Consider the following 21,664-nt stretch of genomic DNA (forward strand, 5'->3'; position numbering starts at 1 on the left):
AGGTTTTTTTTCGGGGGGGGGGGGGGGATAGAATGAAGCTTATGGAATAGTTACTTTCTTCCTGAAGAGGAAGTGGAGAGTTATATATTGTGAACTCCAATACTAAGCACTTAGTAATTAAAGCTGTGTTCCTATGTTTAAATCAGACTTAATCATTTATTATGAAGGCCATTAAATAATTCAGATTTCTGGAGCATTGATGATCAGTAACATGCAAGAAGATGATACATTATCTGAACATTAAAAGAAAAGAAAATATGTGTTGCGAGCCATTGTTTATCCACCCTGTTTAATATACTGATCTTTCCATCTTCTTCTTCTCAAGTTTCTAGAGTAGTAGCTAAAATAAGCATCCTTTGCAGGTATCTGCACGAAGTTTGTTCACCATCTTTGGTTCACAAGAATATCAAGTCTGCAAATATTGTACTTGATGCAGAACTCAATCCTCATCTATCAGACTGTGGATTGGCAAGTCTAATTGCTGATGCAGATCAGGTAAGCTATAGCTCCTAGCTTTAGGATTTCCTTTGCTAAGTCTCATTTGTTGGATGTTGCTATATCTTCTAATGTATGAATGTGGGTTCTGATTGACTAATGCATATGCATAAGGGTGCTCATGCACATGCCTATATGCCTGTACTTGCATCCTCTTTGCCTATTCATCTGTCCTTGTAGAAAAGAAACCAGAAATTTGATTCAGATCTTCGATATAAGTCATCCACAGTATCATAACTATAGAAGGCGTATACTCTTTACCATGAACTATCAAATATCAAAAAAGGAATTTTGTTGCCATGTTAAAAATTAGATTGACTCAGAAGCTGAGAAGTATCTACTAGTTTTTCGCAAGGGGTCTTATTTCCTCTTTTTCAGCTAGTATAGATTTTCATCATAAAGCCAGTTTCCTGAGATATTCACATGACTATCAATCTCTTGTCGTAGGCATTGAACCATAATACAGGATCGGGATATGGTGCCCCCGAAGTTGCTATGTCCGGTCTCTGTACCATAAAAAGTGATGTGTACAGCTTTGGAGTGGTTATGTTGGAACTTCTTACCGGACGAAAACCTTTTGATAGGTAATGTTATTTAGCATCCCATGATATTATGATGTAAGTTTCTTAAAGAAACAGTACAAATTTGAAGTTTCAGAAAATTTTCTGATGATATTCTCTGTTCTCTTAATGCAGCGCAAGAACAAGATCTGAACAATCTCTAGTTAGATGGGCAACACCTCAGCTGCACGATATTGATGCCCTAGCTAAGATGGTTGATCCAGCACTCGAGGGGCTCTATCCTGTTAAATCTCTATCACGCTTTGCTGATGTAATAGCTCTCTGTGTCCAGGTAATATTTCGAACTGGAAGTGAATGATTAGCTTTCAGAAATCTGCTACTTAGTTTTCATTAATCTAGTTCCTTAATTATCTCAATGGACCTCTCATTTTTTTTTCTTTGTGGCAGCCTGAGCCCGAGTTCAGGCCACCTATGTCGGAAGTGGTTGAAGCATTAGTTCGGCTAGTGCAACGAGCAAACATGAGCAAGAGGACATTTGGTGCTGATCAGGGTACTTCAAGGGGTGAAACAGATGGCCCGGACTATGAACCATAGTTTCCATGTGACGTTGAGTACTCAACATGTTGCCTATTCTAACACGTGGAGGTGTTTTTTTTTTTGTTTCTATTCATGAGAAATGACTTCGAGCCTGTTGTTTTGCAGACTTGGAGTGCATTGTACCAAAACGAGACGCTAAAATCTGTTCATAGTGCATAATTTATTTTCAGTTCTTTTCCTCTTCCTTCTAATTTGTTCTTACCAGCGGGATTAAAGAAATAATATTATTTCATATTTTCATATGGTGTCACATTACAAACTATCATCTGAACAAACATGTATGTACTAGTGCCTTATTCCAACAATTTTCTTTATCTTAGTTGACATGACATCGCAACCGACGGCATTCAGTATTGTCTGTTCGACAAGTATCTTCCTTAGTCCTTACCAACCAGCTGCACGCCTACCCTGACCCCACTTACGGATTTCCATTAAATGTTGTTGTTGCCAAGCTTATAATGAGTTCTCAAGAAAAGCAAAAGAAAACACAGAATCCACTCAATGATGCCCTTCACTTGCTGGGGGTTGTGGGGGCGAAGAGTAACCCCAATTTTAGGTTGATAAAGAATCTGAAAATGATATATTGGTTCATCATGACCAGGGGAAACAAGGTTTTTAATGAAGTGAGAAGGCGATACGCAGGGCATGAATTTACGGCGGGGGTATATCTCATGTATTTATAATTTTATTACTTTATCCATCCCAATTTATGTGACACTATCCCTGTTAGAAGTAAAATGAAAACAGTGCCACTGTATAGTTGTCAAATAAGAAAAATGTGGCATCTTTTTAGGACAGACAAGAAAGGAAAAAATGCCACAAAAATTAAAATATATTATCAATAAAATAGGGACGAGTAGACAGATGTCTTATTTGTGTATTTAGTTTTTGTTTATTTGGATTTACCAAGATACGAACAAAATGTCCTTACATTTTACAATCAACCACCTAAATATGTATATGACTACCACTGTATAAGAATCATTCAGAATTTGAGTCACCTTCATACATTTGCTGGATCTCTATTATACTAAAAAAGGCAAGTGTTTGATTGCAAACAAAAAAAGAAAGAAAATGATTGCACACATGACACCAGGAAGCTTGTGCAGAACAAAAAACAAATGTATCTTTTAGAAGATGTGTAGCAGTGGGCAATCAAAACAAACTATAGCACATTGCAAAGCTATGAATGGAAGTACAACTTCAAAAGCTGAAACAGCGAAAATTATCGGAGAAATAGAGTCCAGTTTTGGTACCGACAAGTCGACAACAATCATCAAAGACTTTACAATGCACAAGTCACATCGGATCCTTCATCTTCCAGGCAGTAAACACAACAGCAGCCAAAGGTTTATATTTTTCATGATCAAATGAAAGCTCCTTGTTCCTGTCAATGCCTTTTGTCCCCTCCTTCAAGAGCCAAAAAGAGGTCCAATCAATTGTAGACCATGTACTTCGGTGTTGCACTGAACTTCTGATACCCTTTGATGACTTTATTGACAGCATCTAAAAAGTCTTTCTCCGTGACAGTTTTCCTCCTCGCTCGAATAGCATACATGCCAGCTTCCGTGCACACACTTCTAATGTCAGCTCCTGGAACAAAAAGAACCAATAGAATGTTACGGTCCCTCTTCGTCTCTGCTTATATATTATCTACCATACATTTCTCCTTTGACACTGCCTCCTCAACTTCAGTTTAAGTGCATCAATAGCTCACAGAGATCTTGTCCCTAGCAGTGTGCGCCTACCATGGCAATTAATCTAAGCTCTCCCATAGCATTAAAGCTATTCAAACTTCCCAACAGAAGTACAAACAAACATGATATATCAAAAGCAATAATTAGTTGCCCTAAAACAATCAGAGAATCAGATTCAAAAGGTATCAAGAAAGGTGGCAGCCTGAGACGGATGACATACGATCAGCAAAAGTTATAGGACCTTGTTTACATAGAACTACTGCGACAAATGATTTCTTAAAACTTCTAATGATTTCCTGTAATTTTCTGACAAATCCTAAAATGGAAAGGTGGCACTTGAATGATTTCCTAGTCTTCATTAGTATGACAGTACAAATATCTGATTTAATAGAATAGTCTTTACGCTATCAAAAGACGAAGGTAGGTGTTACAATCAGCCAGACACAGTTAAAGCCCATATGTCAGATGTATTATTGTTTAGCTTATAACGTCTGACATGCTACTCATGTTTATTGGAGATTACCTGTAGAGTTAGGACAGAGTCGGGCCAAGAGTTCAAACCGAATATCCCGCTCGCAGTTCATTGTCCGTGTGTGAATCTTGAATATCTGTGTTCTACTCTCCAAATCAGGCAGCCCAAATTCAACTTTCCGATCCAATCGACCAGGACGTAATAAAGCTGGATCAAGTGTATCAGGTCTGTAAACAATAGGATGGAGTTACAAGTTGAGCAAGATGATAACAAGCCGTGAGCAGCATTTTACGCTATCAAGTATGAGTATTTGTTTGAAGACACCGTGTCATTCCTGACCATAGACCATCATATTAAAAGATGAAAAGTTCAGACCACCAAGAGAGCACTAAAAGGGGAAGAACCTTCAAGAGTATCAAATAAAAAAAAAATCAGGCCCACAAGGGACTTCATGTGGTTCAGCACAAGGTGGCTTTTTTCAGTAGCAAATATATATGAAGTCAACTTGTAACATGCCCAGGAGAGCCATTCATGTCTCTGTGCAACACTTACTGACCAATAGCTCCAAATTTTAACTACCAAAACATGAAATAACACAAGTAAATGTGTACACTGATGGAGGAAAAACAATTGCAACATATACACAAATTATTTTTGCAACATATAGGCAAGCTAACCTATTGGTTGCCATGAGAACTTTAATATTCCCTCGAGCATCAAAACCATCAAGCTGGTTCACAATTTCAAGCATGGTTCTTTGAACCTCATTGTCTCCCCCAACTCCATCATCAAATCGTGCACCTCCAATGGCATCTACTTCGTCGAAAAACACAATGCAGGCCTTCTTGGAGCGTGCCATCTGTCATATCAAAGCTCCAGTTAAGAATCCATGCTAAAGTCGAACCTTGATAAACGAGTTCAACATTTAGAGTGTATTATCTCACAGTGGGGCTTTGGTTCAATAGTAAGGATGTGAGGTGGTTGCACCTCACGATTTCGAACCCTGTAACAGACACGAGGTTTGGTATTTAAGTGGGAACATGGTAGAGGTGCAGGTCAATACTCTCCTGAGTTTTCCACCAGTAGACCAATTGGAGTTGGGGGATTCCTAGGTAATCCAAAAAAAAAAAAAAAAATTAAGAATGCTTCTAACCTGGAACAGTTCACGAACCATTCTAGCCCCCTCACCAACATATTTCTGAACAAGCTCACTACCAATAACACGAATGAAGCATGCATCCGTACGATTTGCAACAGCTCTGGCAAGCAATGTTTTCCCAGTACCAGGAGGACCATAGCAGAGAACTCCCTTAGGGGGATCAATTCCAAGTTTGACAAATTTTTCAGGGTGAAGCATGGGAAGTTCAACAACCTGTTGTTAATTGAGCAAGAGAAGGAGCACAAACCAATTTGTCAACGTCAACCAAAGGGGAAAAGGGAAAATATAGAACACAACAGAAGAATGAACACTCATCATCACCTCTCGCATCTTCTCAATTTGTTCTTTACATCCTCCAACATCATTATATGTAACATCAGGTTTTTCCTCGACAGTCATCATTGTGACACTTGGATCAATTTTGGGGGGCAACGGAATCTGAATTTGATATTTATTCCTATCAACGCTGCAACATTAACAAAAATAGTCAAGCTAAGAGTCAACAAACTTTTAAAAGAACAGAAGACTCAAAGTCAATTTAATAATCTTACAGATGTGCCGCCTAAAAGCTAAATAATATCTATACTGGCCATCTTTAGCAGGAAAAGACGGTAAGTTATTTGGATCCATTCCACAAACTAGTAATTTTGCAAGATATGCACCAATCAAGCTTCATAATCAGCAATTAGCAACAGTTTGCTTCTGACAGAGAATGTGGAATTGTGGATCCACCAATTAAAAAGATAAAATGTTTGCTATTAAGTTTTGCTTTCTTTCACCATCTCTAGCAAAAAGTTATTAACAACTAGCTAAAGCAAATCAACACTTTTTGGGGGGACAGACCACAGCAAAACATCAAACCATGCTACAAGATCCTGAGACAGAACAATAAGAAGAAGAATTTACCCGACTCTCATGCCTTCTTCTATATCAGTTGGTGAAACTTTATCACCTAATCCAACAACAAACTGCAGGTACGAAAGAAGCAAATAGTCAAAAAGGTGATCATAATCCATTGCAATTTGCAAAATAAATCCAACCAACGGTACTACAACAATTGTCGCATGGAAATTAATACATCATTTACCCAAAAAAAACTAAAGCAATCTAATGAGTACAAACCCTCAGGCTAAACACAAAAACATGGGAAGATATCCTGTTACTGTTAGTTAATCAGTGTAAGTTCTCAGAAGAAAAGGAAAATGACTGATAGATCTCCAAATCAAGACATGTCAAATTTCTTACTTGCGTGTTGCTGCTAACCACAATATGCTACTTATTACTGCTTAAGCACAGACCTATTCTGGATCAGTTTGCGGAGACTTACAAGACAAACAACACTCACACAACTTGAATTACTGTCAGAAATGAAATTAATACAGCCAATATGACATGCAAAAGAAAGGATAACATACCTTAGCAATTTGCTTGACATTTATAACATATTTTGCATCTTCAGTATTGGGGCTAATTATCTTTGTACACCTAGCCACCTGCTCCAAAGATTTAGTTATAGCTTCAAAGTATCTGACAAGCAAAGACTTAGTCAACTTTCATTTCCAAAAAAAAACACACCTGAAGAGGTTGCTCCTCCTGCATCATCTGTTTATCTGAAACTAGATCCCACTGACTTGGTACAGCCAACCCAGTGTCAGATTCCTTAATACCTGCATAATCAGTAAGACAGCAAGTTGAAATTCACCATGCATATATAGGGAAATGTGTAAAGGAAAAAGTAGGAAAACACATCTACACACTTTAACAAAAGTAAATCAATTCCCAGGATCAAGGGACAAGAAAAGCTTTCTGTTTCTCCTTTCTATCCCCCAGAAAAAACAAAGACCACAATGTGCGGCAATGAACAGTAGTTTGCATTTAGAGATGGAATTAGTTCAACATCAAAGATAAAAAGCAAAGACATACAAATACTTACCACACAAATCATTTATCTTTTTTGCCATTTCCTTGATTTCCTTCTCAGCTTTCTTTATGCTTGTGGAATAAGGCCCCAAACCCTGCAAAAAGTATTTCAATAATTTAATTAAAACAATGATCAGATACTAAGTCGTATATACTTTCAAAATGAAAGAAGGGATTTCTAGTGAAAAGGAACCAAACTAAAAATTTCACAAGGAAAAAATAGCATACTCTTATACATATAATGTGGGATGTGTCTGTGGTTGTACTCGCACACCAGAAGTACATATAGAAGTGTGATCAAACACTCTTTACATGAATAGAACTCATGCAATGTCTATCCAAATGAATGATATTTTATCGCCAAGAACTATACACCCCTATCACCTGATCACACCATATTTTTGTAAATAAATTTCCAAAGTGTTAGAAGGTTTACTTCAGGTAAGATGGGTATGGCTTAGGAACTTGTAAGAGCAAGTCCAATTTCCGTTCTATCAGAGTGGATATTAAGTTCTCCACCTCTGTAATATTTCAAGAGGAGCAAGGTTTCATGATGTTGATGATTGTCCACTAAACATTGATTCCATAGAGGATTAAACAAATTGTATGAGAGAAAGAACCCAAGGAAAGAAAAGAAGTTATGGGCAATAAAAAAGGTCAGTTCAGACTTAAAGGGTGTTAATTGCGAAAAGCAGAAGGGCATTGCACAGTCTGATGTAGAAGCAGGGTAGCCATCTTTCAAAACATAAGAATGACAAAGCATTCAACAGGGCAGATCAAAAGCAGGTTCTTCATCTACTTATGCTGGTAATAATTCACTCTTTGCTCCTTCTCTTAATGGAGCTAGAAAACTTTGTCACTTCACTTACTTATATTTCAAGTAAAATCTATGAAATATCTGCTAGAGCCTATATCAAGGAGGGTCAGCACGTCTGGAAGTAAAGTTGTTATATGGTTGCTTTCAAGCTGATGAGAAAAATATTGGACCCTGGATGTTGCTCATTTCTTTTCTATATGGTCCGGCCTTGTGCCTAACTTTGGAACTCAAAAATTCCATCATCAGTACTTGACCAATTTCCAGACCCGATCCCTTGATGACAAAGTTCATTTCAAGGGGTATTGATACACAAAAATAAGATGGAGGTTTCTAACAGTACATATTGCACCTTCCCCCAACATTAATAAAGGAAAAGAAAACCATACATATCTCAACTGCAGCTCAAATGAATGTAGCACAGGTAAATTTGTTAGCTACAGTAGAAGTAGTCTCAAGTTAATTTAGGCCATAGGGATGGTTTCATACTAGTTAGCAGTGTTACAAATACCATTTAACATTAATAAAACTCATTCTTTGGCTGCCAATTTAGTTTTCTTTACATAGCTTAGTGATTTCCAAATTCTCATTGTTTCAGTACTACCTGTGAGTTCTTCGCAATTCTGCATTTTTGCATCATAGTGATATGGTTGCAACGGTGGGTAACCAAAGATTAACTATAATTAGAAAGAACGCACACGATACGATAAGATAGGAAAGATTTGAATATGAAGATATGTAAGATTAGGCGAGGAAGAAGAGTACATAAGTCTTGAGTAGAGCAATATCATCTTCATCAAGAGGCCTAGGGTTCTTCTCGTCCTTAATCTCATCCTCCACATCTGCTGCGGGTGCCATTTCCTTCTCCTTCAGATTGGAAGAATCTTTTAGTTTTCTTGAGAAACAAGAAGAGAATGGGAACAAATACAAGAGAATTAGAGCAGACGACTCTTTATATATAGGGCTTTCTATCCCGTGATCCGTGGGGTGGGTCGACCCAATACGACCTATTCTTGCGTTAAATCCTAATGGGCTCACAAATTTTAAGCCCACTCCGGTAATAACAATTAATCAAGTTAAGAATTAAAATAAAATAAATATCATGAATAAAAATAGATATAGATATATATTATTATTATTATTATTATAAAAATGTGTTCAGAACTGTGCATTCGCTCAGTATTTGTTAAATAGCTAAACGTATAAATAAGTGATACGTTGTATATCTTTTCAATTCTTTTGAAGTAGTAGTAGTTTGTTACTGGCGCTGAAAATTTATGTCATAATAGCAAAACATTATTGCTGATTAATAAAATGAATTGATCGAGCAAAGCAGTAAATTCAGCTGAAACAAATGAGAGTTGCGACGACGTAGAAATGTCAATGAACATTAATATAAAAATCGAACAAACACTTAGAATAACATTTGTTTACATTTTCATCTGTTTCTCAACCAGCGGACAGAAAAAGAAAAATAAATAAATCATGTCGATTTCTTTTTTTCCATCTCTGAACCAAGTTGATTCTGATCCACTTATATTTGCCTCAGCTTTCCCTCAGTATACTTAAAACACAAAAACAAGAACTAGTAAAGAGAAAGGAAACAACTCCATTTTCTACCACAAGAAAGTGAAGTTATCTTTTCTCATCCTGAAAAAATTCAACTATTGAGAAGTGTATGTGTCAATATGCAAACCTACAAACTCTAAAACTGGTGGTAAGAGATAAAACAGATACACAGAACAAAACATTGTCACTCTGCTAACCAATATTATACACTAGAATACAGACCAAAAGAATTGGCCAAATAGGCCATCTATGCTAAAGAATCGAGATTACAAGTATGTAACAGACAATATAACAACAGATATCACTCTTTACTCCAACACAATTTTTCATTTTCTTCAGGCATAGTAACTTGTTCAGTAGCAGAATGAGCTTGAGGAGTACAAGATGAAGTATGCTTCACTCGTCATCAGCGACATAGTTTGGCAGTTCACCCTGGCATAGATACTCATCACAAAGCGAAGCAGATCCCCAGTCTTTTCGTAGCCGCAAAATATCATCAGTAAAAGTAGACCCTGATGATCCAATAAACACACTAGACATGGCACAAATTGTCTTGTCCAGCATAGCATCCACCTTCATGAAGGAATTGAGCAGACAAATAAGAGCATGCAAGACCAACAAACAAAATTTAACAAGAGAATGCAAGATAAGATTAAAGAAAAGCAGACTTCATTTACAGGAGTCTGCTTCTGTGCTGCCTGTCCCCTATAAGGAATAATAACATGAGCTATCGAAAAACCATACTATGTATAAGTTACATGAACCTTGTTCTTCTACCAATAAGTTCCCTAAGATCCTACATACAACTGATGGTAGAAACTGTACAATCTAAGAGAAGAAACATGTGATGTTTGGATGTGTACAAATCCATCGTGGCTAAAATATGAGAACTCCAGTAGGATTCACAGACTTGAACAGATTAATTTTGTAACCTATTACCCGGAAAGGGAGGTACCATTAAGAGTGCATTTGGATAGGTAGAAAAAAAAAGTACTCCGCTTTTAAGTCAAAATAAAAAGTAGAGAGACTCCTACTTTTGGTTTTTAACTTTTTTAAAGTTATTTTAAATTTATTTTAAGTTATTTTTAACTTTGCCAAACATTTCCAAAAGCAAAAAATGACTTAGAAGTAGGTTTGACCAATTTTTAAGTCAATCCAAACAGACTCTTAAGGCTTTCTATACACATTAGGTCCTGTAAAAATAAAATTCAGGCAAGAGCAAAAATGCATAGCCAGTTCAATACAACTTTCTTGTACATCTAGTACTTCATGAAACTGACTTTAAGCATCCTACTATCCTATTTTTGACATCCCAAAATTCTATGCATCTTCAAAAAGACTGGAAAAAACTCTCTTTGGCCAAAGAGAAACATTTACAAATTTCATGCCAGCTAATGAGTACGGATTAACCTTTTGTTTAATAAGCAAATACTAAATACAATTTGACTTTTTTCCAGAAACAACCTCTCTACCACACAAAGGTAGTGGTAAGGTCTGCGTACATTCTACCCTCCCCATACTTCACTTGTGAGATTTCATTGGGTATGTTGTTGTTGTTGACTTAAGCCCATGAAGAACTAAAGGACATCAAACTACATTCAAGAACCCACAAAACAAATTTATATTTACAATCAAAAGACTTCTAGAACCTACATTATCTACTTGAAAAATGGCTCACACCTTCTCCACTTTGCATGTCCTCCCTCCCATACATTCTCAAGCACCCGCACCACCTTACCAACCCACAATAATTATGAACACCTCTAAACGCATGTTAAAACTTGAATACAATGCAAGTATAATGGGGTGATGATCTATATTATCCAAGATAAAATTGGATCAGATCTATTCTACCTTCCCATAAATAGAATTAAAATTTAAGTCTAATTTCACTACAGGTCAAACTCGACGAATTCAAAATGTGCTCATTGGACAGATTAAGATTAGAAAGCAGAGGCTGGATCCAAAACGATAGAGCATAGAAGTTCCAGTATCAAAGTTACCAACTGTATTGTCCAGTGCCACATAAAGTAGCTGCTCTTAATATTCTACTTATGAATATGGACAAAATGCATATTTAAAACTCACCTGAGGGTCACCCTCAAGGCCATGTCTGTACAATAAAGCATCCCATTTTTCAGCTGAATTTCGAGCAGGCCTTTGAACAAGGGGTACTGTCTTCCCATTGACTACAACAAGTGACTGAAGTAGACCAGTTTCACTTTCTGCAGCATCTGTGGAAAGATATATTACTGGAGAATTGGCCCTCTCAAGCACACGATTGATACAGTCTGCAGCTTGAGGAACAGGGTAGAAGCAACTTGGCTTTTTGGCATTGCTGAGAAGACCAATAAACGAATCAGAGGTGGTAAAGTATGATAAAAAGATGAGGAAGAACTAAGATGAGAAGCTTTTGTCATTATGGCAGTAACACATAATTGGAGGCATTATTGGGCTTGGAAATGAAAGTTACTAAGCAATATATTGATCAGCCACTAGCACTGGTCATTTTGTCCCCCCTACTAGTGATAGATGCAAAATCAAATAGCTATTAAACACTAGATCCAGCATCAAACAAAAACATACCAGAATTTCAGAAAACCGTGTCTGCGGAAATGAAGAGCGATAAAGTTGTCTCCCAAGAACGTTTGGATGAAACGTTGAGCAGTAAGCATAATAAGACGACTTGGCTCAATGAGTGTCTTGCATTTGTGGGAAATGGGGCCTCCAGGCTGCATTACCCAGTCCTTCTCCACATCAGCAAAGAACACATCACCTATTGCAAGAACATCATCATCCGTAGAAAACTTAGCCATTATGTCTTGGACAGTCCTTTTCTTTGGATTCTTAACATCTTCATTCCAAGCAGCTTCGAGCTTATTCATAGATATCCCTAATGATTTCAACTTCTTAACACGTTCTTCATCCAAAAAACAAGGTTGTGGCTGAGAGAAATAACAAAGGAATTTATCTATGTGCAAATGGCTCTTTCGCCTTTCTGCAAATTCATCATAGGTCACAATTACTTCTCTCCCCAAGCATTTATTTATATGATCAACATCTAAGACTCTACGAAACTCATAATCAACTTTTGAGCTCGGAATAACCAAAATGCGGTTGAGCAGAGCTGCGAAGAACATATGCTTTTCCAAACAGATCAAATGGTTTGACATCTGGCCGGAGACACAAATTGCAAACAAGTACTTATTGGATCTAGGTTTCCACTCCACAGTTCTCCTCTGGGACAAGTTGTGATCCACCTTCCGACACCTACTTAAACCACCGAGAGTAGGGTCTGTGGAATTATCTGATGTAATTAAAGAGTTACCTAATTGATGAGAGGATAAAAGAACTTGTTGAATTTGTTTATTTAGTGAAATCTGTCTGAGCAAATCGGCTTTGAGATCTTCCACAATTGAGGACCTCGAAACCGAAGCAAACCCAGGAGTGGACTCCAAGCTACTACCAGTATGTGTAGTAGAAGTATCATTAACTAGTGTGTGATTCCACAGCTTGAAAAGCCCCAATTGCTGCTGTCTAAGCAAATAAAGAGCCCGCAATTCGGAGTCGCGCATGGAATTGACGGAACCATCATACTTTATGGTGGTAACAGTGGTCTGAAATAGGCTCTTGATATCGGTAGCGAAATAAAGAACAAGTACCAAAACTGGAAGAATAATTGCCAGTAAATACCTCTTACCGGAGGTGAAATTGAAGCGCCGACAAAGGGCAAATCGGTCCTTGACGTCTTCGATTTGGAATGTGGAACGGCGTGGAGATTTAGAAAGGTCATTTACTCTTTCATTTTGATGGATCAGGTTCTCTCGATCATCTTCTTCATCAGATGATTCTGTGTCCCTCATCATGGAATTACGTGCATTTGGTAGTGGTATTAGTTGCAGTTCTAGTAAACAGGACGACTGTGTGCTCTATTTAATTAACTAACAGAGAGAAGAGGAAGATGGAGGTAGTAACACTGATAAGATGTGTTAGGTGAGTGGTCCAGTCAAGTTAACAACTGCGATTTGTAAAAATATTTCTAGGGGGGAAAGGGTGTGGCCGAAGGAATTACTATCAGATTAATCATGAGAGTACCATAAATCGTCGGTGGGAGAAAATGACCCGCCATCGGTCTGCCTGGCCCCTCAAGTATTGGGCTAGTGTAGCTATAGTTGCATGATTGGCCCAAGCCTTCGTATCATTTCCATTTTTCCGATCTGGAAACAGTTTCGGTGTTGGGCCTGGGCTATTCGAAGGGTCGCAAATGCTCCTTAGGAATTGCACTTGGTTGCCCAGTTTAAAACACAACAATTCAATTTGGACGGAATTAAGAGGGGTGTTTAGTTCGCGTTTGATTTTGACACTAATTTTAACTTATACTTCTCAAAATGACTATATTATAAGTTTCAGTTATGTCCTAAAAAAAATAAGAACAAAAAAACACAAAGTAGTTTCAAGTGTGCACTAGAGACATCTGGAGTTCGCTGGAGAAGCCATGTGGCTTTGCCATATCCATAATCTCATAGCCCAAATTTATCTAATAATAGAAAATACAGCGGCAGAAGATGATTGATGCAAATATTTAGCAAAAAGAATTGATTTGTGATCGGTTAAGTTGGTGTAATTTAGAAAATGGACGGAGTGTTGAAAGTAGCACACACCTGCCAGACCGCTAAGGTCGTTTTCCGTCACACTGCACTGCGGTCGGTCGGCAAAGCAGCTAATCGTTCCGCCGTCCACGGCACCAAGCTTCCCATCCCTGACGTTGTCGACGTAAGTGATTGATATATCCCTCGTTTCTCATCTCTTTATTAATTCAGAATGGTATTTTGCAGAAGGAACAAGTTGAAGGGGAGATCAATCAAGCTAGGGAAGTGAAGGAAAAGAAGAGGCGGGAAATGGAGAATGCTATCGACTCCCAACTGAAGAACTGGAATGTTATGCGCTTCTTCAGCTAAAGTAACCCCAAATCCAGATGCTAGCAGTTGTTATAAGTAATGATTTCTATCTACTTGTTGGTCTTGTAATCTAAGCAATGCTGACATTTGCTTTAACATCATCCTCGCACAATGATAAAGATTGATAGAAACAAATCAAATGTCACAATAATTGGAATGAACTAAGTGAGCCCCGACGAATTACAATGCGGCCAGGTCTATCCTGAAACTTTACATAAATGGTCATGAAACAGATATTACAAGAGAATATGTATCTAGCATGAAACTAGACACTGAAATGCCTATAGCTCAAACTATCATTTGATTTGCAGAGAAAACTCTCTTTGTCAAAAAAATTGTTGTAGGCATAAGTGCACTCTATAGTGCATCCATGAGATGCATTCCAAGTGTGTAAATCAGATACTTCAAATAATCTTTCAGCTAATCTAAGATCCTTCACTTACTTCAACCAACCTCCCACGGACCCATTTCTTGGTGGTGGTGGTGGTGGTCGCCGCCTCAATCTTTGCACCAGAAATCAATCCATCTGGTAGCGGTTTCTGTTCATCTCCTGGGCTTGCATTAGCTTCATCCCTGTTTAAAAGCTGTTTATGTTCATCTCCTGGGCTTCCATTAGCTTCATCCTCATCAAATCTCTGTGTCGAGGTGGTGGACTGTGTTATATTGACCTCCTTTTCCAGAGATAAATTACTGGAAATCATTTGATAGACTTCCTGCCTGTCACCCAGTAAGTCATAGTCACTGGAGCTTGACAAGAGAGCTGTGTTTTTACCATTGGGTAAACCTTGCAAGGCATGCCGTCCATCATCTAAATGATAGATACCCCTGTCCATAGGCGTCACAGCATGCCAACCATTTATTCTTCTTTCACCAGGATCAGCCAGAGCTCCAAATTCCGAATCTCCGTCGTCTGCAGTGTGGCTCCCCAGCTCAGTTGAAGGTGGTGAAAGATCTCTATCTGTAACAGACACCTCTTTCTCAATAGATTCAATGGAGCGGATAGCTTCAGAGATGAGCTTCCTAGTTTCAATTAGCGACGCTTGAGCAACAGGGCTGTTATGGGCAGCCATTTCCAAGGCCTCTGCTGCCTTCTCAGCCTCAGCTATCAATGCTCTGCAACATTGTTAACACACCAAGAACTTATCAGTTACTACCTAGCAGGTTGATACTAATAATACAAGCGTGTAGAAATAGATATTGTCCTAGAATCCATAATTTAGACCTCTTCAGTTTGAGGTATCAACATGCCCTGTTTCAAGATAATAGTTTACTCCACTATTACATTTCACCTCCTACCAAAAAAAGTTAAAAGACAAATGATATCATCAATATGTTTTTTCATCATTATAGTTGATGGAAACAAGCAAGGGTAGAAGCGCAACGAACCTTCTTCTTCAATCACCTTCCTTGCACTATCTTCCTTCTTTGGGAATGGGAAGGGGGATAGAAGAGTTGGAGGAAGGGGATAGAAGAGTTGGAAGAAGGAAGGACATTCTAAATTTTTAACACAACCCCTTTGACTTACTTGTAAATCATTTAACGATTTTACATACAGATGTGGAAGATAGAGAGAGAAGGAAAGGAAGGGGAAGTCTACAAATCCTACTAAAGTTTATTTTGCTCTGGCTAGAATAACAGGAAGAATGAAAGAAGGAAACCAATTCTTCCCTGGCGTTCCTATACCTAACACAGAGACAAGTGCCAAACTCTTTTTCATTAAAGAATGTAAAGATATGACATTTGAGCCTAACTCAACCCCAAAAGCTAGCTCATGAGGAAAGAATTGTCCAAGTCCATACTCCATATAAGCAAATCGTTAGTCTATTCTCCAATCACCAATCAATGCGAGACTTTTACCTACTCTAACAAAGAATAAAATTATTTTTTCCGCCTTGCCTTACTTTCATTTCTCCCCCTCTCAGTTCCGAACAAAGTCTAAAGACATCACTCACTAAGTCACTGGAAATATATAGGAAAAACAAAATTCAAACTTCCCATAGAAGGAAGATTGTACTAATTAAGTTTCCTGTCAATATATGCACTAATGCTTCAGGTACAAATTAATAATTCCAGTCAATAACAATTTGGGGGTAGTCTTCTTATGCATTAAGATAGGCACGTCTTCATTCAGAGAGAATTTATCTATCACTGTTCTGGCAGCAATTGTATCAGGTTGCTATGGGTTCATAAAATGACAGAGTGACCAGCAGACTTCAAATGGAAAGATGCCGAGATAACGAAGATTTAATAACAACTTACTTTGCTCTCATGACGGCTTCAATTTTCTTCTGGTCAATACCTGCTCTCTGTGCCCTGATATTCTTTAACATTTCTAACTTGGAACTAGCCAAAGGATCCTTGTACATTGGTGTGTTTTTTCTCCTCAATCGAACACGTTGAACTTGGCTCTTGGGCTCAGGCATTACCAGATTATCTAATTCATTAGCTTTCTTTTTCGGAGGGCTTCTTTTTCTGGTCTGCTCATCACTAGCAGGCTTTCTCCTTGGTCTTCTTTCAACCCCATCAGGTATTCCATGATATTTGGACAGAGCGGATTGGACCCGAGAACGGTAATCCTAGTTAGAAGGAAAGGTAGATTGGTAAAAACACCATTTTTTGGAAAGCTATCAAAATGTGAGGAAGTTCAAATTCACAGCCTTCAAACTCATAACTGTGACCCTAGTCAAAAGAATGGAGGAGGGTGAAAACGAAAAACATGTGGATGGAGGGATGGAGCTATTCCCAAAGAGAAGTCCAGTCCCAAAAAAAGAAAGACACTTACAGGATCAGCCCATTTAGCTGCAATGGCCTCTGAAATCTTCCTCCTCTGTTCAGCAGATTTGGGAGCTCTCTTGTTACCCTTTAGTCTGGGCTTATTTTTCCTTTCTTGAACACTCTGTATCCACTCCTGCTCAAGCTGTTTGCTCAAAATCTCATAAGAGTCCCACTGCAACTCTTCCTCACCCAGAAGGCCCCTCCTAGAAGCTTCTGCAATTAAATTTTGCCACTCATAGTGGCAAGTTTCCTGGAGCCTCAACATCCCACGGCGCCTTTCCCAACCCATCCTTACAGCAACACCAATTTTCAACCTTGTTTCCTCACTGCAATTAAGGGGGGAAAAAATCTCCTTTAGCAATTTGAAACATACAATTTTCACAAATCTCCAATATTAATTTGAGGTTCTAGATAAAGAGGGTGATTTTACAATTAGGGATATGAAATGCTAAATTAGTACGATGTTGCTAGGTTCAATTGAATTCCCAAGGAAGAATTTAGTGATGAAGAGATTAAAACTCGCGCATTGCTGCCATGTCAACTGAAGGCATTACCTTGCAATGTGACTGTTGCACACTCATTTGGCAGTGACTTTAGTGAAGCGTGAGTTTCACATATTGAAGCACAAGTTATCATGAAACAGGAAGCAACAGTTGGTCCAATACTGTATTCCTATTGTGCAGGTTATTTTTCACTCACATCTTGATTAAGAGACTCCACTATGCTATCAAAAGGGTGAAAACACGAATTTCAAGAATAATTTGCAAAACCCACCTTTGAGCATGCCCCAGGTTAACCAACTTCATTTTCACCTGTATAATTAGAGCATATCAGTAATATTGTCAAGCAAAAATTTTAAAGCATGACGTTAAATGGATATCATAGCTGACTAAAAATTAACTGGTTATCTCAGATTTTACTAGATCATTTGCACAAGCCACAATTTGAACAGAAATGAACAATATCTTAATAAGTTGTTGACTGAATAAAACAATGGTTATTTCAGACACCAAAATGAAGGGAAAGAAAAAGTCACACCCTGTCCAGGAAAAAATGTTGCAGCAAGATCAACAACGTAGCTAGTGTAAATGCCACTAACTGATGGTTGTGAGTAGAAAGTTGTCTAACATACAAGTTTTAACACTGTTGGAATCATCACCTAACCGCATCTTCCTCTTCTTTAAGAAAGAGGCACTCTACCTCTACAGGGAACATTTTGAATGCAAGCTTTTCAAGTATAAAACTGGTTAGTTCACAATTGGATTCAAACAATTCAAAGGAATTAAATGTGTTGATACAAAAGGAGATTCAAACACTCGTACAAATTCACGAAGGGCAAAAAAATATCCCATATGAATTAGGATGTTGCATATCAGTCCCACATTCTGGAACTCCTATCTGCTCCTCATTGTGACTTCGAAAATCACTTTTGACATGTGCCTATGCAGGTAAGGCACATGAAGGTATGTATATATTTCTACTATATATAGCTTTGCTGGGAAGAACTAAGTCATGCATATACAGATGACCACATAGCATAGTAGAAATGTGGATAATGTCATAATACTCACAGATGAACCAAGTTCAATATCGACTCTTTAAGTTATTTTCTCAGAAATGCATAATGAAGTTTACTGAGATTAATGACATCCAGAGAATGACACTAAATACTGAGAGTTTGAAAAATGACAAATACAGTTATATCTCAAACTTCTCCAAGATACCCTGCTGGCATGTGCCTAAAATGTAATAAAGAGTATTGATTCTCTAGTCCCACACTGCAGCCTTAAACGGGTTTGAACCACAAAACACATCTTCCAGCTGAAGTAAGATTGAGCTTCTTCCCTTGAGAAAATGTTAATTTGTACATTCTGCTCAGATCCACCTTAGTTAGATCCTACTTGCGTTCTATTATACCTTTTCATTGGTTCCCCATAGTTACTACTGTTTCCAGAGCACTGTAGGGGTTCCCTCTTCTTAATCAAACTCTCATCTTTTACTACTTCATTCACTAAATTATGCTTACATGACATCACCTTAGGATCCTGCATTGCAAGCCTTGTACGTTCTCGAATTCGTTGTAAAGTTTCTGCAGATGGTTCAAAAAACATGCTTGAATATATTAAAGCTTATCCATAACAAACAGCTGAAAAGAATTACTGGGCATGCTCTAAGTACCTGGACTGTGCTTCCTGCCTTTATTCCACGGTGTGTTCCCTTTATTAGCTTTGGATATCCTCATCCGCCGCAACTTCTCTCTCTCATTCAACTCAGCTTCCTCACTTGCCGACTGCTGCTCCACAACAGCAGAAGTTGGACTTGCTGCATATTTTCCCATCCTCACACCACCAAAATTGCTTTGTTCCTCATTGGTTTGGGTGTTCTTGGTGGGTCCTTTTTCGAGGGTAGCTACTGCCCTTATCATCAACCCACTCCGAAACAGCTTAATTCTGGAATTCGAAGGTTTTTGTGGTATTCGGAAGGAATTCCAAGTAGATACAAATCTAATCTCATTATTGTACAGAAATCTAGTCGCAAAGACATTGTGAGAACTAATTGAACAGACATTGTTCCTAAAACAAGGCTGTGTAGTAGCTATATCTGCGGAATAAAACATGACGGCTACTTCAGTACATATCCCAAATAGGCAACAGGTTTTGCCCAACTAACAAATTTGAAGAAAGAGAGTGAAAATTCAAAAGAAAAAGTGGTTGAATTCACCTAATAAAGGCATGGGGAGCTCATCCAGTCAAACTCCAAGTCGCACAAATTCAAGAAGAGAAACAGAATGCTATGTGTTGTTTTTCAGATTCCATACACCAACTACTAGTCGATAGGGGCAACTGTACTGAATTGAAATCTCTTGTTTTATTTGGGGTTTAGTGTTGTTGGAGTGAAGAAGATAACAGAGAAAGGCAAAGGCGGTTGCAAGGGACAAGCGGGAGAGAGAGGGGTTTGGGTTTTGGTGACACAGCGATAGCCACACAACTTTCGTTTGTCTAAAAGTTCACAAGCCGCTGGATAATGGTATTTTCAAAGATTTTTAAATTTGACGCATAAATTCCAATGTGTGACAACTATTTTATTTCATTTCTTACCTATCTAATTTTTTCATATATTTAATAAAATTATTTGATGAGCTTTTAAATTTGATACAAAAATTTGTGGGTTAGTTTGTTCCTTTGTTATTTTAACGGATACTTATATTTATCATTAATATAAATTATGAATAACTTCATTCACCAAGATTTTTAGGCAAATAGAATGATACCTAGTATATAGTATATTTTTTCAAATGGACAAAATAATTAGGATCAACTAAAAAAGGAAAAGTGGACAAATAATTAGGGACAGAGGGAGTAGATAATATAACCTCAATTTCCAAATATGTAACCATTAATTATATAATTAAACAGTAGCAGTTAACTATAACACGCTATTGATTTGGACATTACTGTATTTTTTTAAAAATGATGTTGATCAACTTTTGGTCAAGCGCCTCTAGAATGGCGCTTGTTTGACAATAAGCTTAAAACTTATCTGTACACGGCTAAGCTTAATAGTAGCAGCAGCTGCAATTTTTGCAACGTAACTACTGAGTACTATTTTGTCTTTGTGTATTTTTTGGCTCCCATTTTTCATGTAAATTATTTGACCATAATGTTGTTTACCTTTTCATTCAGCACAACTTCGTGCCCTGCACAGCACGCCTGCTGCTTTTGATCAAAACTTCAAACTCATACCATTTCATTTTGAATTCCACAATATAAGCCGTGATTCAGCTCTTCCTTCTTAATTCGTTTAGGACAGTAGTCAAAAGTCAAAACCAAAATCCTTATTGATAATGCTGCTGTTTAGAGTCAATTAAATTATATTCAACAACCATGTAAACAAAAAACCTCAAACCATACACTATAAATATAACACATGCAGGGGAAAACAGGGAAGACATCAAACGAAAAACAAATTAATTAATGGCACAAGTGGTTTCTCCAAGCACATCATCATGCAGTAGTGAGATGATAGCCGTAGCAGTGATTGCAGCATTTCCTATAATGTCCATAATAACTGCACACAAAGATGCATTGTTGTCGATTGTAATCGCCTCTAAATATAGCATTAGTACACAAAAACAAGATAACAATTGTGTAGATGATCACTTGACATGTATAATATGCCTTGCCGATATTTCTTTGGCTGAATCCCGGCGAGTGCTTACCATATGTGGACATGAATTTCATACTCATTGCATTGATTCTTGGCTAAACATCAATTCAATTTGCCCTCTCTGCAGAATTCCAGTGCCTGCTAACATTTCTATGAGATCATGTACCAAAAATCGCTTCGTTTCGTCGTTGATATCTGCTGTGGATAACATTTGGAATTGGTTTCTTGATCCGCTTAGCTCTGAGGTCATTGCTTCCCTTACAAATATGGAATGCCTGAGCTAAACAAATAATTAGCAACACAACACGACACTGTAATTGCTTAATTTCTCACTAGTTTTATTTTATTTTATTTTACAGGAAATTAAAATTTCATATGAAAGCTCATTAATTATGTACAGTTATATCTTTAAAAAAATAAATTTGATGAGATTTTTGAAATTTGATAAAAAAAAAAAAATCGGGGGATTAGCTTGACCGCCTCCATTATTATAATAATAGGTACGTGATATTTAGTACAA

The 21,664-nt window shown here is 37.7% G+C and overlaps 4 protein-coding genes across 5 annotated transcripts in view; 1 reads left to right on the forward strand and 3 right to left on the reverse strand.

Moving 5' to 3' along the window:
* Window positions 1-1,857, forward strand: part of LOC102585217 (protein STRUBBELIG-RECEPTOR FAMILY 6) — a 7,326-nt gene extending 5,469 nt beyond the window's left edge. The window contains exons 13-17 of one of the 2 annotated variants that reach the window (XM_015306725.1): window positions 363-495; window positions 943-1,079; window positions 1,191-1,347; window positions 1,464-1,622; window positions 1,719-1,857. In XM_015306725.1, coding sequence (XP_015162211.1) covers window positions 363-495; window positions 943-1,079; window positions 1,191-1,347; window positions 1,464-1,610 — 574 coding nt within the window. In that variant the 3' untranslated portion in view covers window positions 1,611-1,622; window positions 1,719-1,857. Of the gene's footprint in view, window positions 1-362; window positions 496-942; window positions 1,080-1,190; window positions 1,348-1,463 lie in introns of both variants that reach the window. The other variant, XM_006342823.2, reaches the window with a different exon arrangement.
* Window positions 1,858-2,610: 753 nt separating this feature from the next.
* LOC102584898 (26S protease regulatory subunit 7 homolog A) lies at window positions 2,611-8,607 on the reverse strand. Its single transcript, XM_006342822.2, has 10 exons — window positions 8,441-8,607; window positions 6,875-6,956; window positions 6,517-6,608; window positions 6,357-6,434; window positions 5,848-5,909; window positions 5,263-5,407; window positions 4,936-5,154; window positions 4,460-4,641; window positions 3,834-4,009; window positions 2,611-3,206 (listed from the first exon to the last, which is right to left on the reverse strand). The coding sequence occupies exons 1-10, from the start codon at window positions 8,531-8,533 to the stop codon at window positions 3,049-3,051; spliced, it is 1,287 nt and encodes a 428-aa protein (XP_006342884.1). The 5' UTR covers window positions 8,534-8,607; the 3' UTR covers window positions 2,611-3,048.
* A 708-nt stretch (window positions 8,608-9,315) lies between these two features.
* On the reverse strand, window positions 9,316-13,331 carry LOC102584575 (uncharacterized). The gene is made up of 3 exons (XM_006342821.2): window positions 11,831-13,331; window positions 11,333-11,582; window positions 9,316-9,817 (listed from the first exon to the last, which is right to left on the reverse strand). Exons 1-3 carry the CDS (start codon window positions 13,108-13,110, stop codon window positions 9,641-9,643), a joined length of 1,707 nt encoding a protein of 568 aa, XP_006342883.1. The 5' UTR covers window positions 13,111-13,331; the 3' UTR covers window positions 9,316-9,640.
* Window positions 13,332-14,309: 978 nt separating this feature from the next.
* On the reverse strand, window positions 14,310-20,008 carry LOC102583814 (uncharacterized). The gene is made up of 7 exons (XM_006342820.2): window positions 19,699-20,008; window positions 19,156-19,578; window positions 19,014-19,066; window positions 17,752-17,789; window positions 16,985-17,303; window positions 16,462-16,778; window positions 14,310-15,315 (listed from the first exon to the last, which is right to left on the reverse strand). Exons 1-7 carry the CDS (start codon window positions 19,709-19,711, stop codon window positions 14,628-14,630), a joined length of 1,851 nt encoding a protein of 616 aa, XP_006342882.1. The 5' UTR covers window positions 19,712-20,008; the 3' UTR covers window positions 14,310-14,627.
* Window positions 20,009-21,664: the final 1,656 nt, after the last annotated feature.

Source organism: Solanum tuberosum, unplaced genomic scaffold, assembly GCF_000226075.1.
Source record: "Solanum tuberosum cultivar DM 1-3 516 R44 unplaced genomic scaffold, SolTub_3.0 scf00040, whole genome shotgun sequence".
Classification (NCBI taxonomy): domain Eukaryota; kingdom Viridiplantae; phylum Streptophyta; class Magnoliopsida; order Solanales; family Solanaceae; genus Solanum; species Solanum tuberosum.

Excerpts from the sequence above, each read along its gene's own strand:
- LOC102584898 (XM_006342822.2), bottom strand. The coding sequence starts at position 8,533 with ATGGCACCCGCAGCAGATGTGGAGGATGAGATTAAGGACGAGAAGAAC. Across the intron at positions 6,957-8,440 it reads TTGCTCTACTCAAGACTTAT|GGTTTGGGGCCTTATTCCAC; the intron begins GTACTCTTCTTC and ends TACTTTTTGCAG. Across the intron at positions 5,408-5,847 it reads GAAGAAGGCATGAGAGTCGG|CGTTGATAGGAATAAATATC; the intron begins GTAAATTCTTCT and ends TTAATGTTGCAG.
- LOC102584575 (XM_006342821.2), bottom strand. The coding sequence starts at position 13,110 with ATGATGAGGGACACAGAATCATCTGATGAAGAAGATGATCGAGAGAAC. Across the intron at positions 11,583-11,830 it reads CACGGTTTTCTGAAATTCTG|CAATGCCAAAAAGCCAAGTT; the intron begins GTATGTTTTTGT and ends TGGTCTTCTCAG. Across the intron at positions 9,818-11,332 it reads GCCTTGAGGGTGACCCTCAG|GTGGATGCTATGCTGGACAA; the intron begins GTGAGTTTTAAA and ends TCCTTCATGAAG.
- LOC102583814 (XM_006342820.2), bottom strand. Across the intron at positions 19,067-19,155 it reads AGGCAGGAAGCACAGTCCAG|AAACTTTACAACGAATTCGA; the intron begins GTACTTAGAGCA and ends AACCATCTGCAG. Across the intron at positions 17,304-17,751 it reads AACCTGGGGCATGCTCAAAG|TGAGGAAACAAGGTTGAAAA; the intron begins GTGGGTTTTGCA and ends CCTTAATTGCAG.